General features: G+C 61.0%; 1 protein-coding gene across 1 annotated transcript in view; it reads left to right on the plus strand.

Moving 5' to 3' along the window:
* The first annotated feature begins 6,951 nt into the window (after positions 1-6,951).
* Positions 6,952-21,208, plus strand: part of ZFPM1 (zinc finger protein, FOG family member 1) — a 19,141-nt gene continuing 4,884 nt past the window's right edge. Inside the window, exons 1-4 of the mRNA XM_026042287.1 lie at positions 6,952-7,048; positions 8,777-8,908; positions 10,546-10,638; positions 19,554-19,687. Of these exons, the coding sequence (XP_025898072.1) occupies positions 6,952-7,048; positions 8,777-8,908; positions 10,546-10,638; positions 19,554-19,687 (456 nt within the window). The remainder of the gene's footprint in view (positions 7,049-8,776; positions 8,909-10,545; positions 10,639-19,553; positions 19,688-21,208) is intronic.

Below are 21,208 nucleotides of genomic sequence, written 5' to 3' on the forward strand. Positions count from 1 at the left end.
TTTTTTTTTTTAACTTGATAATTTTCTTGATTAGTTTGATCCAACTTCTCTAGCTGTTTCCCACCCCCCTTTGCAGTCAGGCTGCCCGGGAGGTTGTTGCTTGCTCGGTGGCGTTGAAGTGCCCGGGCTGCCCGGGGCTGGCGAGCGCGGCAGCGCGCGGGTCCGCTCCGCTCGGCTCTCCTTCCTCTGCTGTTTCGCTTGGGAGATGTGAAGAAATGATAAAGTGGGAGGCTGATCTCAGGCCGCCGGCGATGGCCAAAACTGATTAAAAGCTGAAAGCTTGGAACCCTTCCTGTATGTGTCAACATGAAAACAGTCATTAGAAACATATAGCGCCGCGAGAGCGCGTTCCTGCCGCCTGCTCCTGCTCTCTCCCGAGGAGAGAAAAGTATGCATGAATCAGGGCTCCGGTAACCAGACTCCTCTAATGTACAGACCGGACCTGTTTCCACAAAGTCTATCCTTTTTATCATCTCGGCTGAAGCATTAAAACCTCCTCCAGATCCGTATCTGCTTATTTTATTTTGCTCAGTGACGCTATGTTCCCTCTCCTTCTTCATCTCTTTTTTTTTTCTTTTTTTTTTTTTTGCCTTGATGCAAGATGCAGATAGGCTTGAAGGGGAGATCGCGGAGAGACCGTGCGATCGCCAAGAGCGATGAGACAAAGATCAGACACTGGACTATATTTAACCAGCTAGTTTAACCTTCTTTTATTTATTTATTTATTTTTTTATTTTTTGGTGCTTTCTAATTTAGCAAGCTGCTCAGATGGGCAGAGCAACTTTTATTTTGCCGGGCGGTGCCAGGAGACGGTGTGCAGGGTGAACGTATTAGGAGCTCGTGAGCGCATAGAGCGCTGGATGCTCCGGAGCGCCGTGCTGCCGGATGCTCCCATCGGAGGCGGTGAAAGTGCAGCAACCTCCATGCAGCTGCTGCTTTCTTTTTCTTTTTTTTCCTGCCTTTATTTTATTTATTTTTTTTCCCTTCTGTCTTTTGTTCTGCTGGTAGATCGATGCGAGCAGCTGATAGAGCGCAGGAGCTGATCTCCAACCCAGATAGCCTGTTATATTTATTAACTTCAAACATGGGAGCGCGGGCAGCGGCGCGGCGAGCGCGGCTCCTGGCAGCTGCGCGTGCATTGCAGTTACAGCGCTGCCTCTCCAGATCAGCAGCACGATAAGCGCGAGATTGATCTCACGTTGCTGATGTGCCTCTGTGTGTTGTTTGTTTTGTTTTCAATATATATATATATTTTTTCCCTAAATGCACTGGAAGCGAACGTTTTCTTGCAGCAGTTGCAAGGGGCCTGCCTGTGGGTGTTTTTTTTTCTTTCTTTCTCTCTCTTTTTCCCTTTCTATTCTGCTTTCAGCTCGAGGAGATGTGAACCCCGATAGGCGCCGCGGCCCGATCTCCATACTGATACAGATCGCCAAGTGCGATAAGGGCGACTTATCTCTCCCGACCAGACTGGAGCAGGATTCGCTACAATAACAAACACTGAAAAGAGGGGCAAAAGGGCTCCAACAATTTGTTCTATTGCAAATGTGATTAATGCAGGCGCTTTAATTATCTGCTGGCGAGGGGGGGGGGATTGCATATATATTTTACGACACAGGGTGGGGTTTTCTTTGCCCCCCTTGCGTGCACATGCTCTGAAAGGAGCTTCGTTTGGAAGGCGAGCTCTCCTCGGCGGCTCTTATCAGCTGCAGATGTTGCATTAGTTTGAAGGAGGCTGACTTTCTTTTTTGATCACTATCTGCTATTCGAAGTGCAGCAAATACACCGGGGTGGGGGGCGTGAAAGCGTTTTTTTTTCGCACGTGGATATTCTTTAATTGCTATTAGATGGTGTGAGATAGCGGGCGCCGTCGCGCTGTTAAACCTGCGCCTCTTCAGTTGGGGTTTTTCCTCCGCGTTGGGTTTTTGGGGTGGTTTTCGCCCTTGCTCGGCCTCGCCGGAGGCCGCCCCGGGATGGGGGACACAGGCAGCCCCATGCGCTGGGCTTTGCCCCTGTGTCCCGCTGGAAAACCGTCGGGAACGGCTTGCCACGGTGCCGGTAGCCAGCGCCGTGTCTATTTTTAGCCCTCGTGCTGTAACCCGGTGGCTTTGATCCTCCCGGCCCGCCTCCTGCCCCCTCCTTCTGTTTGCTCCCTCTCCACGGCGCCCTTTTCCATTCGGGAACGCACAGGTGGCAGGTTGCTGCTCCGCTGCCCTTTTCCTGCCTTCCCAGGCTTGCTCTGTGCCTGGTTTTTCCCCGTGGAGGGTTGGGAATGGGGCTGTGCAGCCTGGGAGCGTGGTGGTGCCGTGGGAAAGCCGCCCTTCCAGGCGGGATGGGGGCTCGCCAGGCTGGGATGCGCCCAGCACGGGTGATGCTCCCATTCCCGTCCTTCATCCGCTGCGAACACAGCAGCGCTGGCGTGTCCAGCTGCCACATCCCGAGGCAGGATGTGGGCGCATCCAAGGGCCCGCTCCAGCGGGACTGCATGTGCCTAGAGAGCCGGGAACGCCGCAGGATGCTGTGCAGGAGCACCGGAGCCGGGAATGTCGTGCGGACCATGGGAAAACCAGTTCTGCCCGTAGCAGCAGGGCTGATGCCCACGGAGCCAGTGGGATTGAGGCCTCCGGGGCCGCTTTGGTGCCGTAGGTCATCTCCAGATGGGATGGAATGGGATGGAATGAGATGGGAGCTCCGGCTGCTGATCCCGTGCAGCAAAGCTGCATCCCGCGAGGAAGACGTGGGATCGCGGCTGGCGTCCCGGGACACGGGGATGCTGCGGAGCGGAGCCCCCCGGAGCAGCCCGAGCTGGGAGCAGTGGAGCCCAGGCTGGAGCCGGGCTGGCCTTTTTGGTGTATTTTGGGTTAAACCCGCCCTTTTTCGAGGGAGGGCGGAGGACACTTGGAGCACGTGCTCGTGCATCGCTTTGGGCCAGGAAACCTGATTTGATGCTTTTCCGCTGTGCAGAGGAAGGCGAGAGCCAGCAGGACCAGGTGGGAAAAGGCCCCAAGGCCTCGTGGTGCCTCAAAATGCCGCTTATTACAAACAAAATAGGAAAAGGTGACAAATGGCCCCAACCTGCAACTCCATCAATTTATTATTATTATTATTATTATTATTATTATTATTATTATTATTATTATTATTATTTTTCCCTTTTTCCCCGTTTTTCCCAGCCCGCGTCCCGTGACCGCCTCTTGCCTCCTGACTCAGGAGTTTCTTGTGCTCGCCAGAGCCCGTGTCCCGCTCGGTGCTTTTATCGGGAAAGTTCAAGTGCGGCGGGCGGGTAATAACGTTCCCTCTTCCGACGGCGGCGGCGGGCGGCAAAGGCTCCTCATTGTTCCCGCGGCCGCGTGTTTTTTCGGAAGGGCCGCGAGGAATGCGGCCGCCGACCTTGGGCTGCACTGGGGTTAAGGAGTGTGCACCAGTGACTCACTCCCGATAAGCGCCTTCCCCGGCTTTTTTTTTCCTTTTCCCTCCTCCAAAATAATCCTTTATCTCCCCTTTCTCACATCAACATATTTTCTTGACATCTCCCACGCGGGAGGCCAAGCGCTTCCACGCCGGCCGCGGGGCAGCGCGATGCCCGTCCGGCTTGACCCGCTGGCCGCTCTCTCCCTTCTCCCCGCAGCTTCCCCCCTTTTCCCGTGGTTTTTCCCAAGCGGGAAGCTCCTCCGTCTCCCAGCCGAGGCCTCTGGCTCCCGGCGCGGCTCCGATGATAATGCGGAAAGTTGAACTGGCCCCATTACTGCGCCGCGATGGTTGCGCCGATAAAGCGCCGATAATGGCAGCGATAGCGGCGGCTCGGTAGCCAATGGCTCCGCCGCTCCTCCCATTAACATTCCCCACCACGGATCGGCTCGGAGCTGCCTATCTGCTCTCCATTTCCACTCCTCCGCTAGATAAGAATGGAAATACTGACTTCATAGCTCACTGATTAAAGTGTCTGGATTTCTTGATAATACACAGATAAATTATGTTTTTCAAAAAGAAGGTAGGGAAGGGAGTGCGAGGGGAGGGAAAAAAACGCCAGTCTTTTTTTTTTTTTTTTTTTTTTTTTTTTTTYTCTTCCTGCTGCTTTTTGCTCCTTTTCCTTCTTTCTTGCAATGCCCCGTGGTTCTCCTGGTGAGAAATGCCCTTCCCCGACTGCGTTGGGGACCGTGGGGACGGGAATCTGTTGTCCCGCTGTGGGCAAGCCTGGGCTTCCCAGCACGGAGGGTTTCTTGGGAGCCATTGGTGCATCCCCAAGGATGCTCCACACATGGGAATGAGGAAGCTCCGGGCACCTCCGTCTGCTCCAGGCTTGGGGATGCCCAAGGCTCCGTGCCCGCTTGCCCTCAGCAAGCCCATGGGAGCAACTGGAGCCACCCTGTCACCTGCCACACACAGGTGGCACCTCCTAAAAATCGCTTTTCTCCTGCTTACTTTATTGCTTTCCTTAATTTTAATTTAAATTGAGCTGCTAAATGATCCTTCTGGGAGGACACAGGGCCTGCAGACCCTTAGGTTCCTTGCGCTGGAGAAGGCATTGCCCGCAAAGCAACAAAACCCCAAGTTTCTTTCATCTAAATACAAAACTAAAGAGCAAACAGTATAAAGTTCATTTTTTTTAATGTGTTGCCCCATTCCAGTTGGGCTGTTCTCTTTATTTTATTTTTTTTTTAAAGGAACTGTGATAAAAAGCAACGATAAAGCCAGGACTGTTTTGTGTAGGAGTCTGTATCTGTGTTATCTATCTCCCTTTTTCACTCTCCGAGCAGCTCTGTTGTTTTTTACTCTTATCTCGCTCCACCAAAATGCCAAGAACAGGAAAAAAAAAAAAAGAAAAAAGAAGAAGAAAGAAAGAAAAAAGCAAAAGCAAAGGCGCGCGTTTGCACAGACCCAAACTCGGAGGAGCTGGGGCAGAAATGCGGCCACGAGTTTGGCAGCGAGGGAAATATTGGGATTGTGGGACACTAAGCGGAGCCTTTTCCCTGTCCTGCCCTTCCCTGCTTCCTTTCATCCCTGTAATGAGTTGTGGATGGTCCTGGCATCCCCGTCTCGCACTGGTGGCACCAGGATGGGGCCGGCTGTGTGCGCCAGTGGGGCCGCATTTCGATAGGAGACGGGAATGACTTTATTGCGTTTTTGGACAAAAAGTGGTGGAGTGGAGGATTTTTCCCCTTGGGAAGCCCCATCTCCAAGCTTTGGGATGTGAAAGCAGGATGGCATTAAAACCCCTCACGGTTCTTTCCTCCCGTCTCCATTAGCCTCCCTCCACTCTCAAAATCCATGGGTGCCTTATGGGTCCCCGGGGCCGCGGGCGCTATTATATATATGTGTATATATATATAAAAATATTATATATATAGCATTAGCGGGCGCCCCCCCATCGGAGCGCGCCAATCTGCTGTAATCTATCAGCGCCTTATCGGGGCTATCTGCGGGGCGGGAGCGGCGGGGCCGCCGGTGGCGCCGCGCTCGGCCGCTGATAAAGTTACCGCGCTCGGGCGCGGATGAATGTCAAGGGAGCGCAGCCCGCGCCGAGAGCGGCCGCGCTTGGCAGCGCCCGCGGCTCCGGCTGAAACCAATCTCCCCGCTATCAGCACGGCTGCTTTTTCTCAGGCTCGGCCGCTCCTTGGCTTTTGCTGTGGCCGGGGGCCCCGCCGGGTTTCGGGGATGCTCCGGCGCCCCGAGGGCACCGCGCGTTTATCGGCGCGATGGAGCCGGGCGCCTCGGCGGGCGCAGATAGGGCCCGGCCGCGGCGCTATCGGCCCCGTGCACCGGGGGGGATGCTGCAAGGGCTGATAGCGGCGCCGAGGGGCGCCCGGTGCCCGGGTGCTGCTGCGGAGCTGCGCGCGGGCTGATAGCGGCGGGCGGCGCATCCCGCATCGCGCCCGTCACCCTGGTATTGCCCCTGCTCTGCACTGAGCCCCTTGCCTTGCTCGGTCGCGCTCGCCCCTTTTTGCAGCCCGAGCCCCTGCTCTGCACTGGGCACGTGGAGCCAGCCCTGCCGTGTCGTTTTGGGGTCCTGGCTTATCCCGTACCCCACCAAATCCGTAAAAATTTGTAGCAGCCGCAGTGGCCTGAGCGCCGTGTGGTGCCGATGGGCGAGATGGGCTGGGTCGCTGGAGCACTGGGAAGCCCGGCCAGGATGAAGCCAGGCCAGGATGATGCACTGTACGCCGGAGCCGCAGCCCGAGGCTGCCGCAGGTGCCGCGGGATTTGGGGCATCCGAGGCCGCCCGGAGCGTCGGCTCCCGGAGAGCCTCCACGGCAGGAGGGCAAGCTGGGCACGAAGCGCCAGCCGCGATGCCGTCGGATACTGCGGGGTTTGGATCATCCCGGAGCCTGGCTCGTGCCCACGTTGCCCTGGCTGGCAATTGCTATGGGAAGGCAAAGCCCAACCCTGTTACGAGGCCCCGGAGAAGTCACCATGGCAGAGCCAGCAGGGAAGGAAAGGGAAACGGAGAGGGTAGGAGCGATCCCGGAGCAGGGCCGTGGCTCGGAGCACCAGTTCGCACCCTGCAGACCTGCGGGAAGCCTGGCCCTCATGCCTTTATTTGTTTATTATCAAATTAACGGTTATTTATTTATTTCCTTTAAACGAAGGCCTCTTCCTTTCGGCCAGGGGCGGCCCTGCTCCTCCTCCCGCCTGATCCGCTGGGAAAGTCCGAAGCTGTTGCTATTTTCTATCTGCTCGCGGGGCCGCTTATCGCCGTGCGCTCGCCTGCGTGCCGGCTCCGGGAGCTCCAGGGTCTCCCTCCGGGCAGCCTGGAAAAATCTCCCCCCTCCCCCTCTTTTTATTTTTTTCCCTTTTGTTTAATTATCCAAACACGTGGGAGGAATCACAGTGTGTTGGTCCCGGGTTGGAGCGCCATGCTCCGGTGCCCCAACGCGCTGGAGCCTCCGGGTGTGGAGACAGGGATGGGATTCGCCCCGGGCACAAGGATCCTCTCCAAGGGCAGTGGTCTTGGGAATGGGGGTCCTGCTGAGCCGGGAGCAGCCCCGGGGCCTCCAGCATCATCGGGAAGCAGATGCTGACCCGCTCCCTGCGGATGCAGGAGGAGATGCTGGTAGGATCCCACTGCGGATTCAGGTGGTGGGACTTGGTTACCCCATTCCCAGCACAGTGGCTCCAAGCAATAGGGCGGCACTGGATGATATTTTGGGATAACACAGATGTGGATACGGGATTGGGCTCTTCAGGATGCTGCCGGAGACGGGGCTAGAGGTGCCGGAGCAGAGCCAGGGTCCCCGCTTTTCCCCGCTCCCTCCCGGCAAATGCCGCGCTCGGATCCCGGCGGCACCCGCCTGGCCGGGCACATCCGCAGATCGCAGCAAGTTTTTACAACCGCTGTAATCTGAAAAAAAATCCTCCCTTGTTATCAAAAAAAAAAAAAAAAAAAGGCACGAGCAGGCAGGAGGGAGGGAGAAGAGTTAATCGTCTAAGCGGAGGATCTCGGAGCGGAGCGTTTTTTGGCTCTTCCCCTCTCTGTAAAGCCAGCCTCAGTAATTCAGTTTTAAAGCATGAAAAAAGGGAGTTGATGAAATTCCGCTATCAGCACTGAACCAATATGCAAAATATCTCGCCGAAAATCAAATAGCTATTATGTTTTCATTTCCATTTCGGCGTATTTGCTTAATGAAGAATAGACAGATCAGGCAAGCCGAGGGAGGCTGTGTGAGGTGATAACTGTGCGAGGCTTCCAGCAATCCCGGAGAAATGACGCTCCGCTCCCTGCTCCAGCTCGCTCTCCCTCTCTCTCTCTTTTTTTCCCTTTTTTTTCCTTTTTTTTACAGGCTATCCAGGAGTTGGTTTAACCCACAGAGTCGGGAGCGCGGTGGCTGCCGGGGCTCCGCAGCATGGGCACATCCTCAGGGATGGAGGGGGACAAGGATGCAGGGATGGGGATGCGGATGCTGGGATGCCAATACTGGGATGGGGCACGAGCTTGGGGGCCACCAGGACCCCCCCTTGTCCCCGTGGGGCACCCCGCCTGTGTCCCCAAGCCTGTATCCCTGCCGCCCCATTCCCAGCAGAGCAAAGAGAACCGGGAAGGAGGCGAGAGTCGGGTTAACTTTATCAGGAGCCCGAGAGCCGTGAAGGCGTGAAGGGAAAAATTAGCCTAACAATGTTTCATTTACGGCGAGCGAAGCGATTTGTTAGCGGCCGATTGTTTCTGAATATTATCAGGGCCTTTTTAATTGTGCTGGAACTGAAATTAGCAGAATTAGAATAAATTGCCTCCGCTGCTCCGGCAGCCTCTTTCTCCACGCTCATTGTTGTCGTCTTTGTCTCGATTACGGCGCCTTTGTTCTGCCGCTGTAAATATCCCCGCCTGGAGTCACGGCGAGGCTGCGGCGCCCGCGCCCCCCACGCCCCGGCCCCCGCGCCCCACCTTATATATTTCTTGAAAATACTCACGTCTCATGGGCTTTTAAGGGCTTTGGGTCTGCTCGGCCAAGGGATGCTGCATTGACGTGGAGATGGTGGCGCTGGGGCGTTTTTGGGGACCGCAGCACTGGGTGGCTCGTGAGAGGCTTCGCTGGGTGCCCTATTGGGAAAATTAGCCCTAAACCCCGTGTTTGCCCCCAAAATGTTTCCCTCGATGATGCACAAATCGGTGCCCCGCGAGCTGGTGAACGCAGCAGTAAAAGCCGCCTGGTTTGGAGCTGCCCAACGGGGACAAGGGCTCGGGGAGGGTGTCCCCATCCCGGGCTGGACGTGACGGCGAGCCAGCGGGGTGACGCTTCCCGGGGCTGTGCCGAGAGGCAACGTGACCGTCCCTTGTGTTCCGCAGGTTCCTTGGGAGAGATGGAGGACGGCGAGGACGCGGCGGCGGGCGAGGCCAGCCCCTCGGCGAGGGAAGGGGCCGCCTCGGACCGCGAGGGCTCCTCCGAGCGCGACGTGCCCAGCCCCGACGGCGACCCGCGCCGCGAGCTGCCCGGTGAGCCCGGCGGGATGAGCACGCGGATGGGCATCCATGTGGGCTGCTTGCAGGCGAGCCTGGCTGCAGGGGATGTGCAGAGGGAAGGTGGCCTGGATGCCCTGCAATGCCGCATGGTGCAATGCGGCATGGCACAATGCAACAGAGCATGAGGCAATGCAATACAGTGCAACATGGCACATTGCAGCATGGCATGGTGCAGTGTGGCATGGCACAATGCAACACAGCATGGTGCAGCGCAATACAGTGCAACATGGCACATTGCAGCATGGCATGGTGCAATGCGGCATGGCACAATGCAACACAGCATGAGGCAATGCAATACAGTGCAACATGGCACATTGCAATGTGGCATGGCATGGTGCAACATGGCACTGTGCAACAAAGCATGATTCAACATGGCACGGCACAGTGCAGTGTGGCATGGCACAACATGGCATAATGCAGCATGGAATAGCGCAGTGCAACATTTCATGATGCAGTGTGGCGTGATGCAATGCAGCATGGCATGGTGCAACATGGCACAGGACAGTGCAGCGCTGCACAGTGCAACATGGCATGGCACGGTGCAATGCAACGCAGTGCAACGTGGCACGATGCAACGTGGCACGATGCCACGTGGCACGATGCCACGTTGGCATGGCACGATGCCGCATGGCACAATGCAACGTTGGCATGGCATGGTGCAGCATGGCATTATGCAGCGCAGCATGGCACGGTGCAGCGCGGCACAACCAGCCCGCTGTCTGCGAGCCGCCGGCGCCCGCCCCACCCCGGGGGTGGCTGCATTTCAGGGCCGGGCCGAGCCGGTTCCTAGATATCCTCCCGGTTCCTTCCTGTGGAGGTGGGGGCAAATCCTAACCCGGTTAATGTTTGCGGCGCCCTGCGAGATAACGGGCGGCGGGGCAAGGCCGGGGCGGCTCCGGGGAAGCGCCGGTTTCCTTCCCTCCCCATAGCCCCCCAAAAGCGGCACCCCGGGCGCTGGGGCGAAACGGCGCTGGGTGCAGGGCTGGGGGCGCGGGCGCTGGGAGCCCCGGCGCGGAGCTGCACCTGGCACTAACCCGCTTTGATAAAAAGGTGATAGCAGAGATAACGGCAGGCAGCAATAACGGCCACTAAAGCTTTCAGCGCGATGGATAAAAATCAATATGCCAGGCACTTTGATTTATAGCCAAAAATAATAGGACTTTTATACCCGGTGATTGATTTATTTGATGTTAATCATTCCGCTTATCACCTGTATTAATAATCTCCAATGCCGGTGACGTCACCCCTGGGTGTTCTCTATGGCGCCTATCGATTGGGCTCCGCTCCGGTTATCCGCCCGGGACGCGAAGGCAAACATGTACTTTGGGCGCTAATCTTCCACACTGTCATATGCAGATAGGCCCTTATCAGCCCCATCTCGAACAGCAGCTAATGGGGAAAATAATTGTTATCAAGTTGCTACGAATGCGCCCCAAATAGTGCGGTGCCGGGCACGGGCCGGGGGTGCCGGGACCCTCCCATGCGGGGACAAGTGTGGGCGCAGTTTTGGGCTTGAGGTTCGGCCCTAAATCGCATCCCGGCTCCGGGGCTGCATCCGAGGGCTCCCATGTGTGACCTTCCCACTCTCGCTGCAGAGGCAGAGGCTAAAGAGGCCCCGGAGAGTCCGAAGGAGCCGGAACAGCAGGATCCGGGAGAAAGCGCCGCGGAGCCCGCCTGGAGCGGGCCAGGTGAGTGCCCCATTCCCCTGCCCTCCCGCGGACACTGGCACGAGCCCGGCGTGGGCACGCGGTGCACGGGCATGGCGAGGGCTCCCTCGGGAAGGCACCGTGCGCGGGGCCAGTGGCATCCGCACGGGAACGCGGAGCGGGGAGACGGGAAGGGCCGGCGCCCGCGGCTCCCCGGGCGCACCGATAAGCCGCGGGCGACCGCAGGGCGATGCCTATCGACGCCCCAAGCAGCGAGCGAGGCGTCTGGCAGCGTCGCGAGTGGCACGGACGGCGTTCCGGCCCGCGCGCAGCCGTGGCAGCGGCAGCCGCTCTATCCCGGTGGGTTTTCCCTGCCTTTCCTCCCTGCGGATGGGACGGGAAGGGGCGCCCTGGATGCGGGTGGGCTCGGGCTCTGTGTGCATTCCGGCGCTCGGGAAGGGCCGGCTGCCAGGGCACGTGTGCCGGCGGCAGCCGAGGCCGGAGCAGGATGCGCGGGAAGGAGAGGCCGCTGGGCAGCGGAGCGCCGGGAAGCGCGTGCCGGCCCCACTGATATCCCGGCCCTTCCGGGAGGCCGCGGCAGGAAGGAGCCGCCGCTCGCGCCTCCTCATCCGCTCCCAGCCCTTTGCCCCCACGTCCCCATGCCGGGTGCCCTGCCGGCATTCCCAAGCCATTCCCGGCAGGAGCTTCCTGCAAGCTCAGCCCCGTGTTGCACCATGCACAACCCCATTGCAACAACCGCCGGGATGAGGCAACACCCCCCGAAACAGCCCAGCCTCCCCTTCCCCCTTCCCTCGGCCCAGTTAGTTATTTGCATTCCTTATGTAAAAGAGATTTTTATTATCGCCTCCTGCCAGCCCATCTCTATTCTGGTAATTGGAGTGGTATTAATTTCGGTGTGGCGGGGAGTTGATGGCGGTCCGGCGATGCTGCAGCGATAGGCTGTTCCTCCCGCGCTAACCGCCGCGATAGCCCGTCTATCAGGCGCGCTGCAGGCTCGGCACTTATCAGGGATGGAGCTGGCAAAAAGGGAAACTCTGCGCAGCCGGAATTTTCGGCTTTATCTGGCAGGATCCGCCGTATGTCAGCACTGGCAGCGGGATGGGGGGGCTGCGTGGATGCCGCTCGCGGCCTCCCTTTGTGCAGCGAGTTGCGCGCGTGCTCAGCCCGGATGCACCTGGGGCTCTCCGGGGGTTTTCTCCAAAGTGGGGGTTGTGATTCCTCGTGGCTTGTGTTGTGTTTTGGGGTGATGCCGGGAGCTGGGCAGAGGGGCTGCGCCGGCCTCGAGGTGCGTGGAGGAGCAGGAGGGTGTTTTTATCTTTGAAATGACCTTGCTCACGGAGGGGCTGGCGGCCTCAAGTTCTGATATGCAAATAGCTGATAGCCATAATCTGTAATCCTCGGCTTGGGAGCGTTGCAGATGGACCGGGCCGGCCGCTCGCCTCCCGCTCGGGCACCCGGTGAGCCGGGAAGGGGCTGGTTACAGGAGCGGGATGTGCATCCTCGGTGCCCTCCATCCCGCTGCCAACCTCTTCCAGCGGGGACCCCGTAGGGCCTGTTCCCTGGGGTGCTCTCGTGCGCTCCCAAATCCAGCCCAATTCCCTACTGGAATTGGAGACAGCGGGGATCGATGGGCTCGTAGCTCTGCCGTGGATCTCGGCACCGGCTTTCCCGCATCCTCCTGATCCCTTCTGCTCGCTTGGGAGCCCGGTGGAGATGCAGAGGCGCTCGGGGCAGCGTTTGGGACGTGCCGCGGAGTGTCCTCGCGGCTCCACGCGCCGCTCAGCCGCGTGCCGCCACGCGCGCGAGGCCCCGCGCGCACCACGGCCGCCCGACAGCGATCGGCCGCCGCGCCAAAGCAGCCCTATCGCCTGCCCACATCCCGCCCGGCGGCCACCGCCGCTCCCTGCCAGGTAGCCCAGACCCGGGGCACCCCTCTGGGCCCGAAAACGGCGCTGCAGAGAGCTCTGCACCCGGTGAGGGCTGCACGGGGCGCCCGCACCGCGCTCTGCCCCGTGCAGAGCCGCTGCCAGCCCCGTGCCAGGGCTGGGGAAACTTCCTTTGCTCCCTTGCGCCTCCCCCTTCCCGTTCGCCCGCCGCGCTCGTTCCGTTGTGTTTATCGGCGCCGCGACTCCTGTCTCAATAATCTCTCGGCGCCCGGAGTTTGTGTGCAAACCTCAAGGTTTATTATCGGGGCGAGCAGGGCACGGCGAGGAGGGACAGCTCGTCCCGACGGGCGCCCCGCGCCAGATCTGCCCGATTGCGCCGGCCCCACCGCGCGCTCTTATTTTTTCCCCCTTTTTCCCTCGGCTTTGGTATGTGTGGGTGGGAGAAATTATTCCAGCTATTCCTCGTTATCGCTCGGAGCGGGGCCGAGCCGTGGGGAGGTGTTTGCTGCGGAGCGGCGCGCTCGGCACGGAGGGAACGTGCGGGTCCCCAGGGCGTGGGGGTGCTCTCCTCGGATCGCAGGGTCCCCACGTGTCCTGGTCCCCATTGGGGCGAGCGCCACGTGGAAAAGGTCCACGTGTGAAAAGCAGCGTCTGGCCAGGACGGTGCCAGCAGGGTTGGTGACATCCCTGTCCCCACCTAGGGGCTGCAAAGGGGACCCTGGCCCTGAGATCACCACCTGCAGGGTCCTGGTGAGCCCTGGGCTGGGGAACGCTGCTGGGATGGAGGGAAGCGAGGGCCAGTTTGGGGACAGCACTGGGATGGAGGGATGCCAGGACCGGTATGGGGACACTGCTGTGCTGGAGGGATGCTGGGACCCGTTTGGGGACATGGCTGAGATGGAGGGATATGGGAGCTGATGTGCCTGGATGGAGGGATGCGGGGGCTGGTCTGGGGATGCTGCCAGGTGGGGCGATGCCATTGCCGGTGTGGGGACATTGCTGAGACGGAGGGACGTGGGGCTGGTGTCGGGACACTGCTGGGATTCTGGGGCCAGTTTGGGGCCAGCACCAGAATGGGAGGCTGCTCAGGCCGGCCATTCCCGTGGGGCAGCAGCGATGTCCCCATGTGTGCCATTGGCACCGCGGGGAGGCGCGGGCCGAGTCCCCCTCTCCGTCCCCATCCCTCCTTCCCCGGGGAGCCCCAAGCTGGGCCGCCCGCTCCGTGGTGACTGACAGCTGCCAATCACCCCGTGCTCGCGCTCAGCCTGGCGCTGCCGCCTGCGCGCGCGGCGGGACCCCCTCCCCGCTGCGGTTTCCCCCTCCCCTTTTCCGGACGGGATATCTCCCCCACTCATCGTATCTGGCCAGCGGCTCCGGGCCCCTTCACTCCGCTTCCTCCTCCCGCCCGGCTTCCTGCACGGCCCCGCTCCTGCTGGAGCCGGCGGCCCGTGCCCGGGATGGGGCTCAGCAGAGCCCTCGTGTCCCCATCCCGCCGGGGTCCGGCTCGGGCACCTGCACCCTCAGGAGCCTCCAAGTTCTCCCACTTTGCGCCCACTCTGTGTTTCTAATTCCATTCCCAGTGCTTATTTCCCCCCGGTGTGCTGAGCACGCCGCTCGGTGCAACAAAGAGCCCCCGGTCGCCGGGGTCTGATCATATCCTGGCCAGGAGGGCACGCGCGGAGCGCAGCAATGAGCCGCGATAGCATCTCGCAGCGGGGCCGCGCGCATTGTCTGCACCGAACGGGTGGGCGCCCGCCTTCCTCCCGGCGCCGCGCTCTCCTCCTCCTCCTCCTCGCCCTTTCCTGCTCTCCACGGCAGGCAGCGACACCCTCAATGCAAACGGCCGGGGAGCGGGCGGCTTATCGGGACGCATCCGCGGGGCGCATCGCGCAGCGCCACGTGGCCGCCCGCCCATTTGCCCCGGTGCCGCGGGCACCGCCTTCGCCCCGGGGGCCCCCGCGGGAAGCGCCCGCCTCGCCGCCGCGCGTAGCTAACAGCTCCTCCATTAAGCGGGGTCAGGGTTCAGCGCGATAAAGATTTGCTGTTGTACTGAGTCAAGAAATCAATAAATCGCAAGCGATGGTTGGCAGCGATAAGGGCCACCGCGCGCTCCCCTCGCCTGCCGGCCCGCGGCCCCGTGCGCGCCAGTCCTGCCGGAGCAGGGAGCGATGGCGGGAGCGGGGCCGGGACTCCGGCCGTGGCGGTGTTGGGATGAGAGCCCCTGTCCCGCATGGAAGGGCCACTTTGCTCTCCCCTCTCCAGCGGCATCCACGTTTGCCCCCTGCCCTCATCCCCCTGGCACCGAGCAGCAATGGAGCTGGCCTGGGTGCTGCCGCTGTTCCCAGAGGATGCTCCGGATCCCGGATCCCGCCGCAGCGCATCCCATGGGCTCCATCCCCATGTGCCCCCTGCCCGCTGGTGCCCGCTGCGGTGCCAGCCCTGCTTGCTCCTTTGTTGTTCCCAAGGCTGCCCTGATTACTCGAGCACCCGGGACGGCAAAGCCGGGATAATCTGCTTAGCCCCTTTGGAGAGATTTCCCTTTGTGCGCCGAGGTGAAGAGTGGAGATGCTGCGTGTTTGCAGCTTAAGACTCTTCCCAATCGGCTCCCTCCATCTTATCGGAGCGGTGCCATCACATCATTGCGCTAGTTGAGTTGTCAGGATTTATTCCTTCCGCCTCGCGTTAGCAGCTGCTAAAAACAGAAGCCGCGGTGGGTGGGTGGGTGTCCGTGCGGCGCGGGGGCCCCGACGCGGGGACCCCCCACCCCAGGGCACACAGCGCGTTTGGGGTCTGTGCATCATCTCAGCCCCACGCTCCGGGGCTCTGCAAGGCAGGACGAGGGGGTTGTGTCCCTGGGATCCGCTGCCAGCGCTGCTGCCCGTGTCCCTTGTCCCCTCCATGGCACCGGGGGCCGGCGCGGAGGAGCGCGCGGTGCCGCGCGCGCTGGGGAGCGGGCGCATGACTCCCGATAGCAGTATTTATCCAGATAGTATCCAGGCAGCTGCAAACACGCCGGGGCCCTCGAATCTGCGATCCCTGCGGAAGGGCAGCTCCGATGCCTGGCGGTGATTAACATCCTGGGAATGGGTTTGGGGAGAGCATAGGGAAGCCCTGGAAGTTGGAGGCTGTTGGAGACGGGGTGTCCTGCCCTCGGCCTGGGATGGACCCCAGCTGGGCTTGGAGGCCACTGAGCTCGGTGCGAATGGGTCCGGTGGCCGTGGGCCAGTGCGCGTGGCCGGGGCAGCCGCTGCCTTCCCGCCGGCTTTTGCCTGCATGTTCCAAGGCCTGTGCACCTGGAGAGGGAGCTCGTGTGCGGCTGTGCAGCTGTGCGCATGTGCACGCAGCTGGGCGCATGTGCATGCAGGTGCGCGCATGCGGCTGTGTGCATGTGCATGTAGGTGCATGCAGGTGCATGCAGGTACGCGCATGTGGCCACGTGCGTGTTGATCTAGGTGCATGCATGTGCATGCAGGTGTGTGCCTGTGGCCACATGTAGGTGCACGTATGTGCACACACATGCGCTTCTGCATAGAGACCCCAGGGCAGCCAGGAGCCAGCCCGCGGCACCGCTGCAGCGGGTGGCACGTCCTCACCTACACTGTTTATTACCTACCTTTCCTACACTGTTATTACCAAGGTCTTGAGGGCGGTTTTGGTCACTGGCAACCGTGGTTGTGCAGCCGTCGGGGTCCCTGCAGGGGAAGAGGCGATGCCGAGCCCAGCCCGTGAGCCCCCGTGTGCCCGGTCCCTGCTCTTGACCCGCTCGCTGCCCTCGTGTCCGGTGGCGCTTTGCAGTGTGCGTGGTCCTTACTACCGTGGAGCACCAGGGTTGACCCTGGGGCTTTGCTTGCCCCTCGGGAGCTGGTGTGGGAAGCACATGGCCCCGTGCAGCCCGTGCCCAGACCCCTTGGCGCCGGCACCGCCGCGATCTGTGCCCGCTGCCCACCCCGGCGTTCCAGGAGGCAGCTCGGATGGCAGCCGAGCCTTTTTCTCTTCCATTTATCAGCCGATAAATGGCAGCAGTGTGATGACAGGATTAATCTTTGCTCTCCAGCAGAGCTCAGGCTATTTCTTTGAAATCTCTTGATGAGGAGATAAGTGCAAAGCGCTGTGCCGAGGTGAGCGAGTGCGGTTATCCCACGGGCAGGAGTGAGGATGTCGGGAAGTGGGAAGTGGTCTGAGCACTGGGTGACTCTGGGGAGACCCAGGTGGTTCCAGGGCGCCCCGAACAGCTCCAGGGAGACCTGGGCAGCTTGGAACTTGCTGCCTCCAACCGCTGCGCGTTCCAAGGCGGATGCATCCAGGGGCCGGCTCCCCGCCACCCTCTATGACCCCTGGATGCCTCTGCAAAGCTCATCAGGGCCGGGCTGCCGCAGGGATAGGAGACCTGGGTCTTGCAGTGCTCATGGCAGACCCTCCCTTTCTGCACTGCACCCCTGCCTCTTGGCAGCACCCGCAGCCTTTCCTTAGGGATGCTGCCAAGCCTAGATCCCGCGCTCAGGATGCTTTCCCATCTTGCCGTTTCATCCCAGCTCCCCGGGCACCTCGGCTACCGGCAGCACCACGGCGAGGCCGGGACACCTCGTGCGCCTCTGCAGAGCCCTGCAGCAGGATGCAGAGCTGCAGCCCGCACGGAGCAAAGGGCAGGCGCGGGGGGACGGCAGGTGCACCCGGCCGCTCTGCTTTCCTCCCCTTCCTTCCTTTTTTTTTTTTTTTTTTTGCTGCTTTTCTTTGCAATCGAAAGCAAACAGCCCCGATCCCTGCCCAATTTGGTTAATGATCTCGGAGATAGGAATTCCTGCGATAACTCCCGGGCCGACTGGCAGGCCGGAGCCAATGGGGTGCCGCCTCGCCGGGAAGCGATGGCGAGATTAGATAAGCGGGAATTGTATTAACCTGCGGGGCGGTGAAAGCGAGCGCCGGTGTCGCCGCTCGAGGCTGCGGCGAGGGCAGCCCCTGCGCGGGAGCGCGCGCGGACTTTGCTCCCGGCGCCAAGCGCATGCGGAGAGCCCCGCGCATGGTGCTGCTGCTGCCTCCCCGCTCACATCCGAAACCCGGAGGATAAAAACGTGCCCCAGCTCCGAGGTCCCTTAGGAGCTTTCCTAAGCCGGCCGGAGAAGGGGGATGCAGCACGTGTTTCTTTTGGAGTCGCCGCGCGCCTCCTATCCAGGAGCTGCTGCTGCCTCCGCATCCTGCTCCGGGACGGAGCCGGCCCTGGCAGCGCGCCGGGGCCCGAGCGCCCGCGGGGCGGCCGCCGCCGCACTATTTTTGTCCCCCTGTCGGGAACGGTTTTCTCTTTATCAGCGCCTGTGTGTTTTCTCTGCTGGGGATTGATACGCCGAAGATGAAGTGCTCTGACATGGGAAGTGTCAGGCGAACGCTCTTATCTGGGAGACGTGGTCTCCTGACCCGAGCGCCACTGATTAACAGCGGGACGCGGGGAAGGGAGGCAGCAGGCGGCCGTGGGGGGAGAGGAGGTGCCCGTTGGGCTCGGATGCGGACGGCTTCCCAAGGAGCCGCTCCGGGGATGCCTCGCAGGAGGCCGGAGCTGGTGGCTCTGGAGCAGCGGGCGCAGGGCAGCGATGCACTCCCTGCTCCCCCGGGTGCTGCCCCGGGTTGTCTGGTACCGGAGTTTTGGGAATCAGGTGCAAGTCGTGCAATGGAAGCGATTTGGCGAGCAGGAAGGTGGCAGGGTGAGGAGCAGCCTTTGGGGCATGGGTGGCTTTGCAACCCGCCCGGTGCAGTCCGGGCTGCCACCCCGCTCTGGCCTGGCATGCTCCAGCTGCAGCCTGGAATTGCAGCGTCTTGCAAAGTCCCGCTGGGCTGCGGGAATGGGAAAACCCCATTTGGATCCCACAGCCCCACTCAGCGCCAGACCCTGCTTGCCGGCCAGCTGCATCCTGAGCCGCAGGGCAGGACAGTGGCCGCGCTCCCTCTCTGCCCTCCCGACTCCTCGGCATCCTTGCTCGGCAGCTCCATGTCTGCTGTGTGGCGGAGCCCTTTCCTGAAGGCCCTTTCCCAGTGCTTCCCTGGCAGGGGCAGCAGCAGCCCCGGCTCCGCCGGGATCACACAGCTCTCGCTGCAGAGGAGCCTGCGGCGGCAGCCGGATCCGGCAACCGCGGGCGCCTCCGGCTCGCGCTCCACACCCGGCGCTTCCCGGGGCTCACCTCGAATAACCCCGCGCAGAGAGGATCCAGATGTCAGCCTGGCTAATAAACACATCAGATTTCAATCTCCGCCGCCATGGGATTGTTTCAGCCTCCCTGCGCTTTGGCTTTGGGAAGCGCTTTGCGCTCAACCCAGCGGAGCCTCCTCCCCAGCGCAGGACGTGGGGCCCTCGACCACCGGCACTGGGATCCATGCAAGGAAAAAGCACCTGGGTGGCTGGTGATTTTGCTCCGTTACGGAGCCATTGCCACGCGTGCAAAGCCAACGGGCAGAGCTGAGCATGTGCTGAGGGCTCTTGCTCCACCATGGGCACTGCCAAAGCTCCGGGCATCTTGGGCATCCATGCATCCAAGTGGCCCGTTGGCTTGCTCCCGGGGCTCCCGAGCGGAGCCAGCGGCGCGCGCCCGCCCTCGTATTGGTTACCTGCCACCTTATCTGCGCGCCGAAAGACAAAGGCACCGTTAAAACATTTTAGCGCTGCCTCCATAGTGTATTAACATGTTATCTCACCCATTAAACCAGAGCCTTATCAGATCATCAAAGCCATTAAGCCCTGCCGCTGCTGCGACTTTGGGCGCGGGGATGGGAAGTGCTCCTTCCGCCGCGCCGTGCCCGGACCCCTCGGGACCAGCTCGTTCCCGGCTCGCTCCTGGAGCAGCCCCAGGGCTATCCCGGAATTTGTCCGTCTGCGCTTTGCTTCTCATTCCAAATGTGCAGGAAACCCCTCGAAATATGCATGAGACTCGTGCTGCCGTCACCTGCCCGGCTTTGGAGGATGCAGCTCCGGCTGCGCCTGGGAATGCTGCGGATAAAGGAGCAGGTCTCCACGCGAGGAGGTGCCCGCGGTGCCCGCGTCCTCACGCGGTCCCTGTCTCTCCGCAGACGAGCTGGTGCTGGCCGCGCAGGACGGCGAGGGCGGCGTGCGGGCCCGACGGAGCCTCCCCGAGGGCTTCTCCTGGGGCCCCTTCGCCGGCAGCGTGCGCGGCGAGACGGCGTCTCCGGCGCACAACGAGACGGTAAGAGCTGCCGCGGGGACGGGACGGGGGAGGCCCCGCGGCGAGGAGGAGGCTGGGGAGAGGACGCCGGTTTTGGAGGCCATCCCCATGGATGGAGCCTCGGGACGCGGCTGCAGCCCTGCTATTGAAGCCAGTGCTTGGTGGCCACCCATGGGAGCCTCCTGCTCTGTTAATCCCATTAATACCTATCATGGCAGGGTTGTATTGTGCAGCTCACTAACCGCTTTGCAAACACCCGCTGCAGTCTCCCTGCAAAGCTGCTCGAGGTCCAGGTTTTCCACCCTGTGTTTGCCCCCAGCATCAGGCTCTGCAGAGGGACAGGCGGCACAAGCAGCTGCACTTGGTGCCATTGGTTGTAGGTGACATTTCGGGCCTTGGGGACAACCAGAGTGCTGTGACAGGGCGAGAGGAGAGGACCCTCTTGCAGGGCTGGATTGCATCGAGTTTAGTGCTTATCCCCTGGGGTTTTGCATCGCTTTTGTTGGATGAGGTTGAGCCGGGAGACGGGGATGGCTGCAAAGGCAGAGCGTGCCCGTGTGCATGTGTGCACGCATGTTCATGCATCCCACACAGGGGACGCTGACAGGCATTGCACAGGCTGCAGCGGTGACGTGTCCCACTGCAGGGATGGCCACGTGCTCCCTGTCCATCCCTGGGCTCACAGTCCCTTCCCGGAGCCATGCCAAGAGCGGGGAGCTCCAGCCGGGTCTCCGAGGCTGGAAATCTCGCAGGAAGTCTTGGCTCCGTCCCCACCTCCTCCTCCTCTCTCTCTCTCTCTTTTTTTTTTTAGCTCAGGCCCGTTTATCTTTGCCGAATTAAATCCTTGATTAACCCTTATCTGCCCAGTTGGGCTCCCTATCTCCCGGTTGGCGCCGTGTGTCCAGACACCCGGTACAGGATGATTGATTCCTTAAAGATATGCGCAGCTTTTTTCTGATACTTCATTTATTGTCTAAATATTTTTGCTCCCATTTCAGCAGCTCCCTTATCGAGGCGGGCTGATGAGTCCCAGTCCTGCTTCCCTCCTCCCGCCCTATCTCTGCTTGGGGAACCGAGGCAGGAATCGCAGCCCCATCCCTGATAGGGGCTGTCGCCCTTGGGTCCCTCGGCCGGCGCTGGCAGGGGAGGCGCGGGAGGGCCCCCCCGAAACGGCAGTGCCCACAGGGTCCTGCATCTCCTTGCTGGGCATCAATTTGGGCATGCAGTGGGGGAATTGGGGGCCTTCTTTCCACCGGGAGCATCGCTCTGTGTGTCCCCAAGCAGGATGGGGCTGGGGACCGGCAGAGGGGCATTGAGAGTGGGCAAGGGGAGCAATGAGGGGCATCAAGAGCAGGGCAAGGGGAGCAATGAGGGGCAGCAGGAGCAGGGCAAGGGGAGCAATGAGGGGCATTGAGAGCGGGGCAAGGAGAGCAAGGAGGGGCAGTGGGAGCAGGGCAAGGAGAGCAAGGAGGGGCATCAAGAGCAGGGCAAGGGGAGCAATGAGGGGCATCGAGAGCGGGGCAAGGAGAGCAAGGAGGGGCA

Source organism: Nothoprocta perdicaria, unplaced genomic scaffold, assembly GCF_003342845.1.
Source record: "Nothoprocta perdicaria isolate Ctin4 unplaced genomic scaffold, notPer1 scaffold_30, whole genome shotgun sequence".
Classification (NCBI taxonomy): Eukaryota; Metazoa; Chordata; class Aves; order Tinamiformes; family Tinamidae; genus Nothoprocta; species Nothoprocta perdicaria.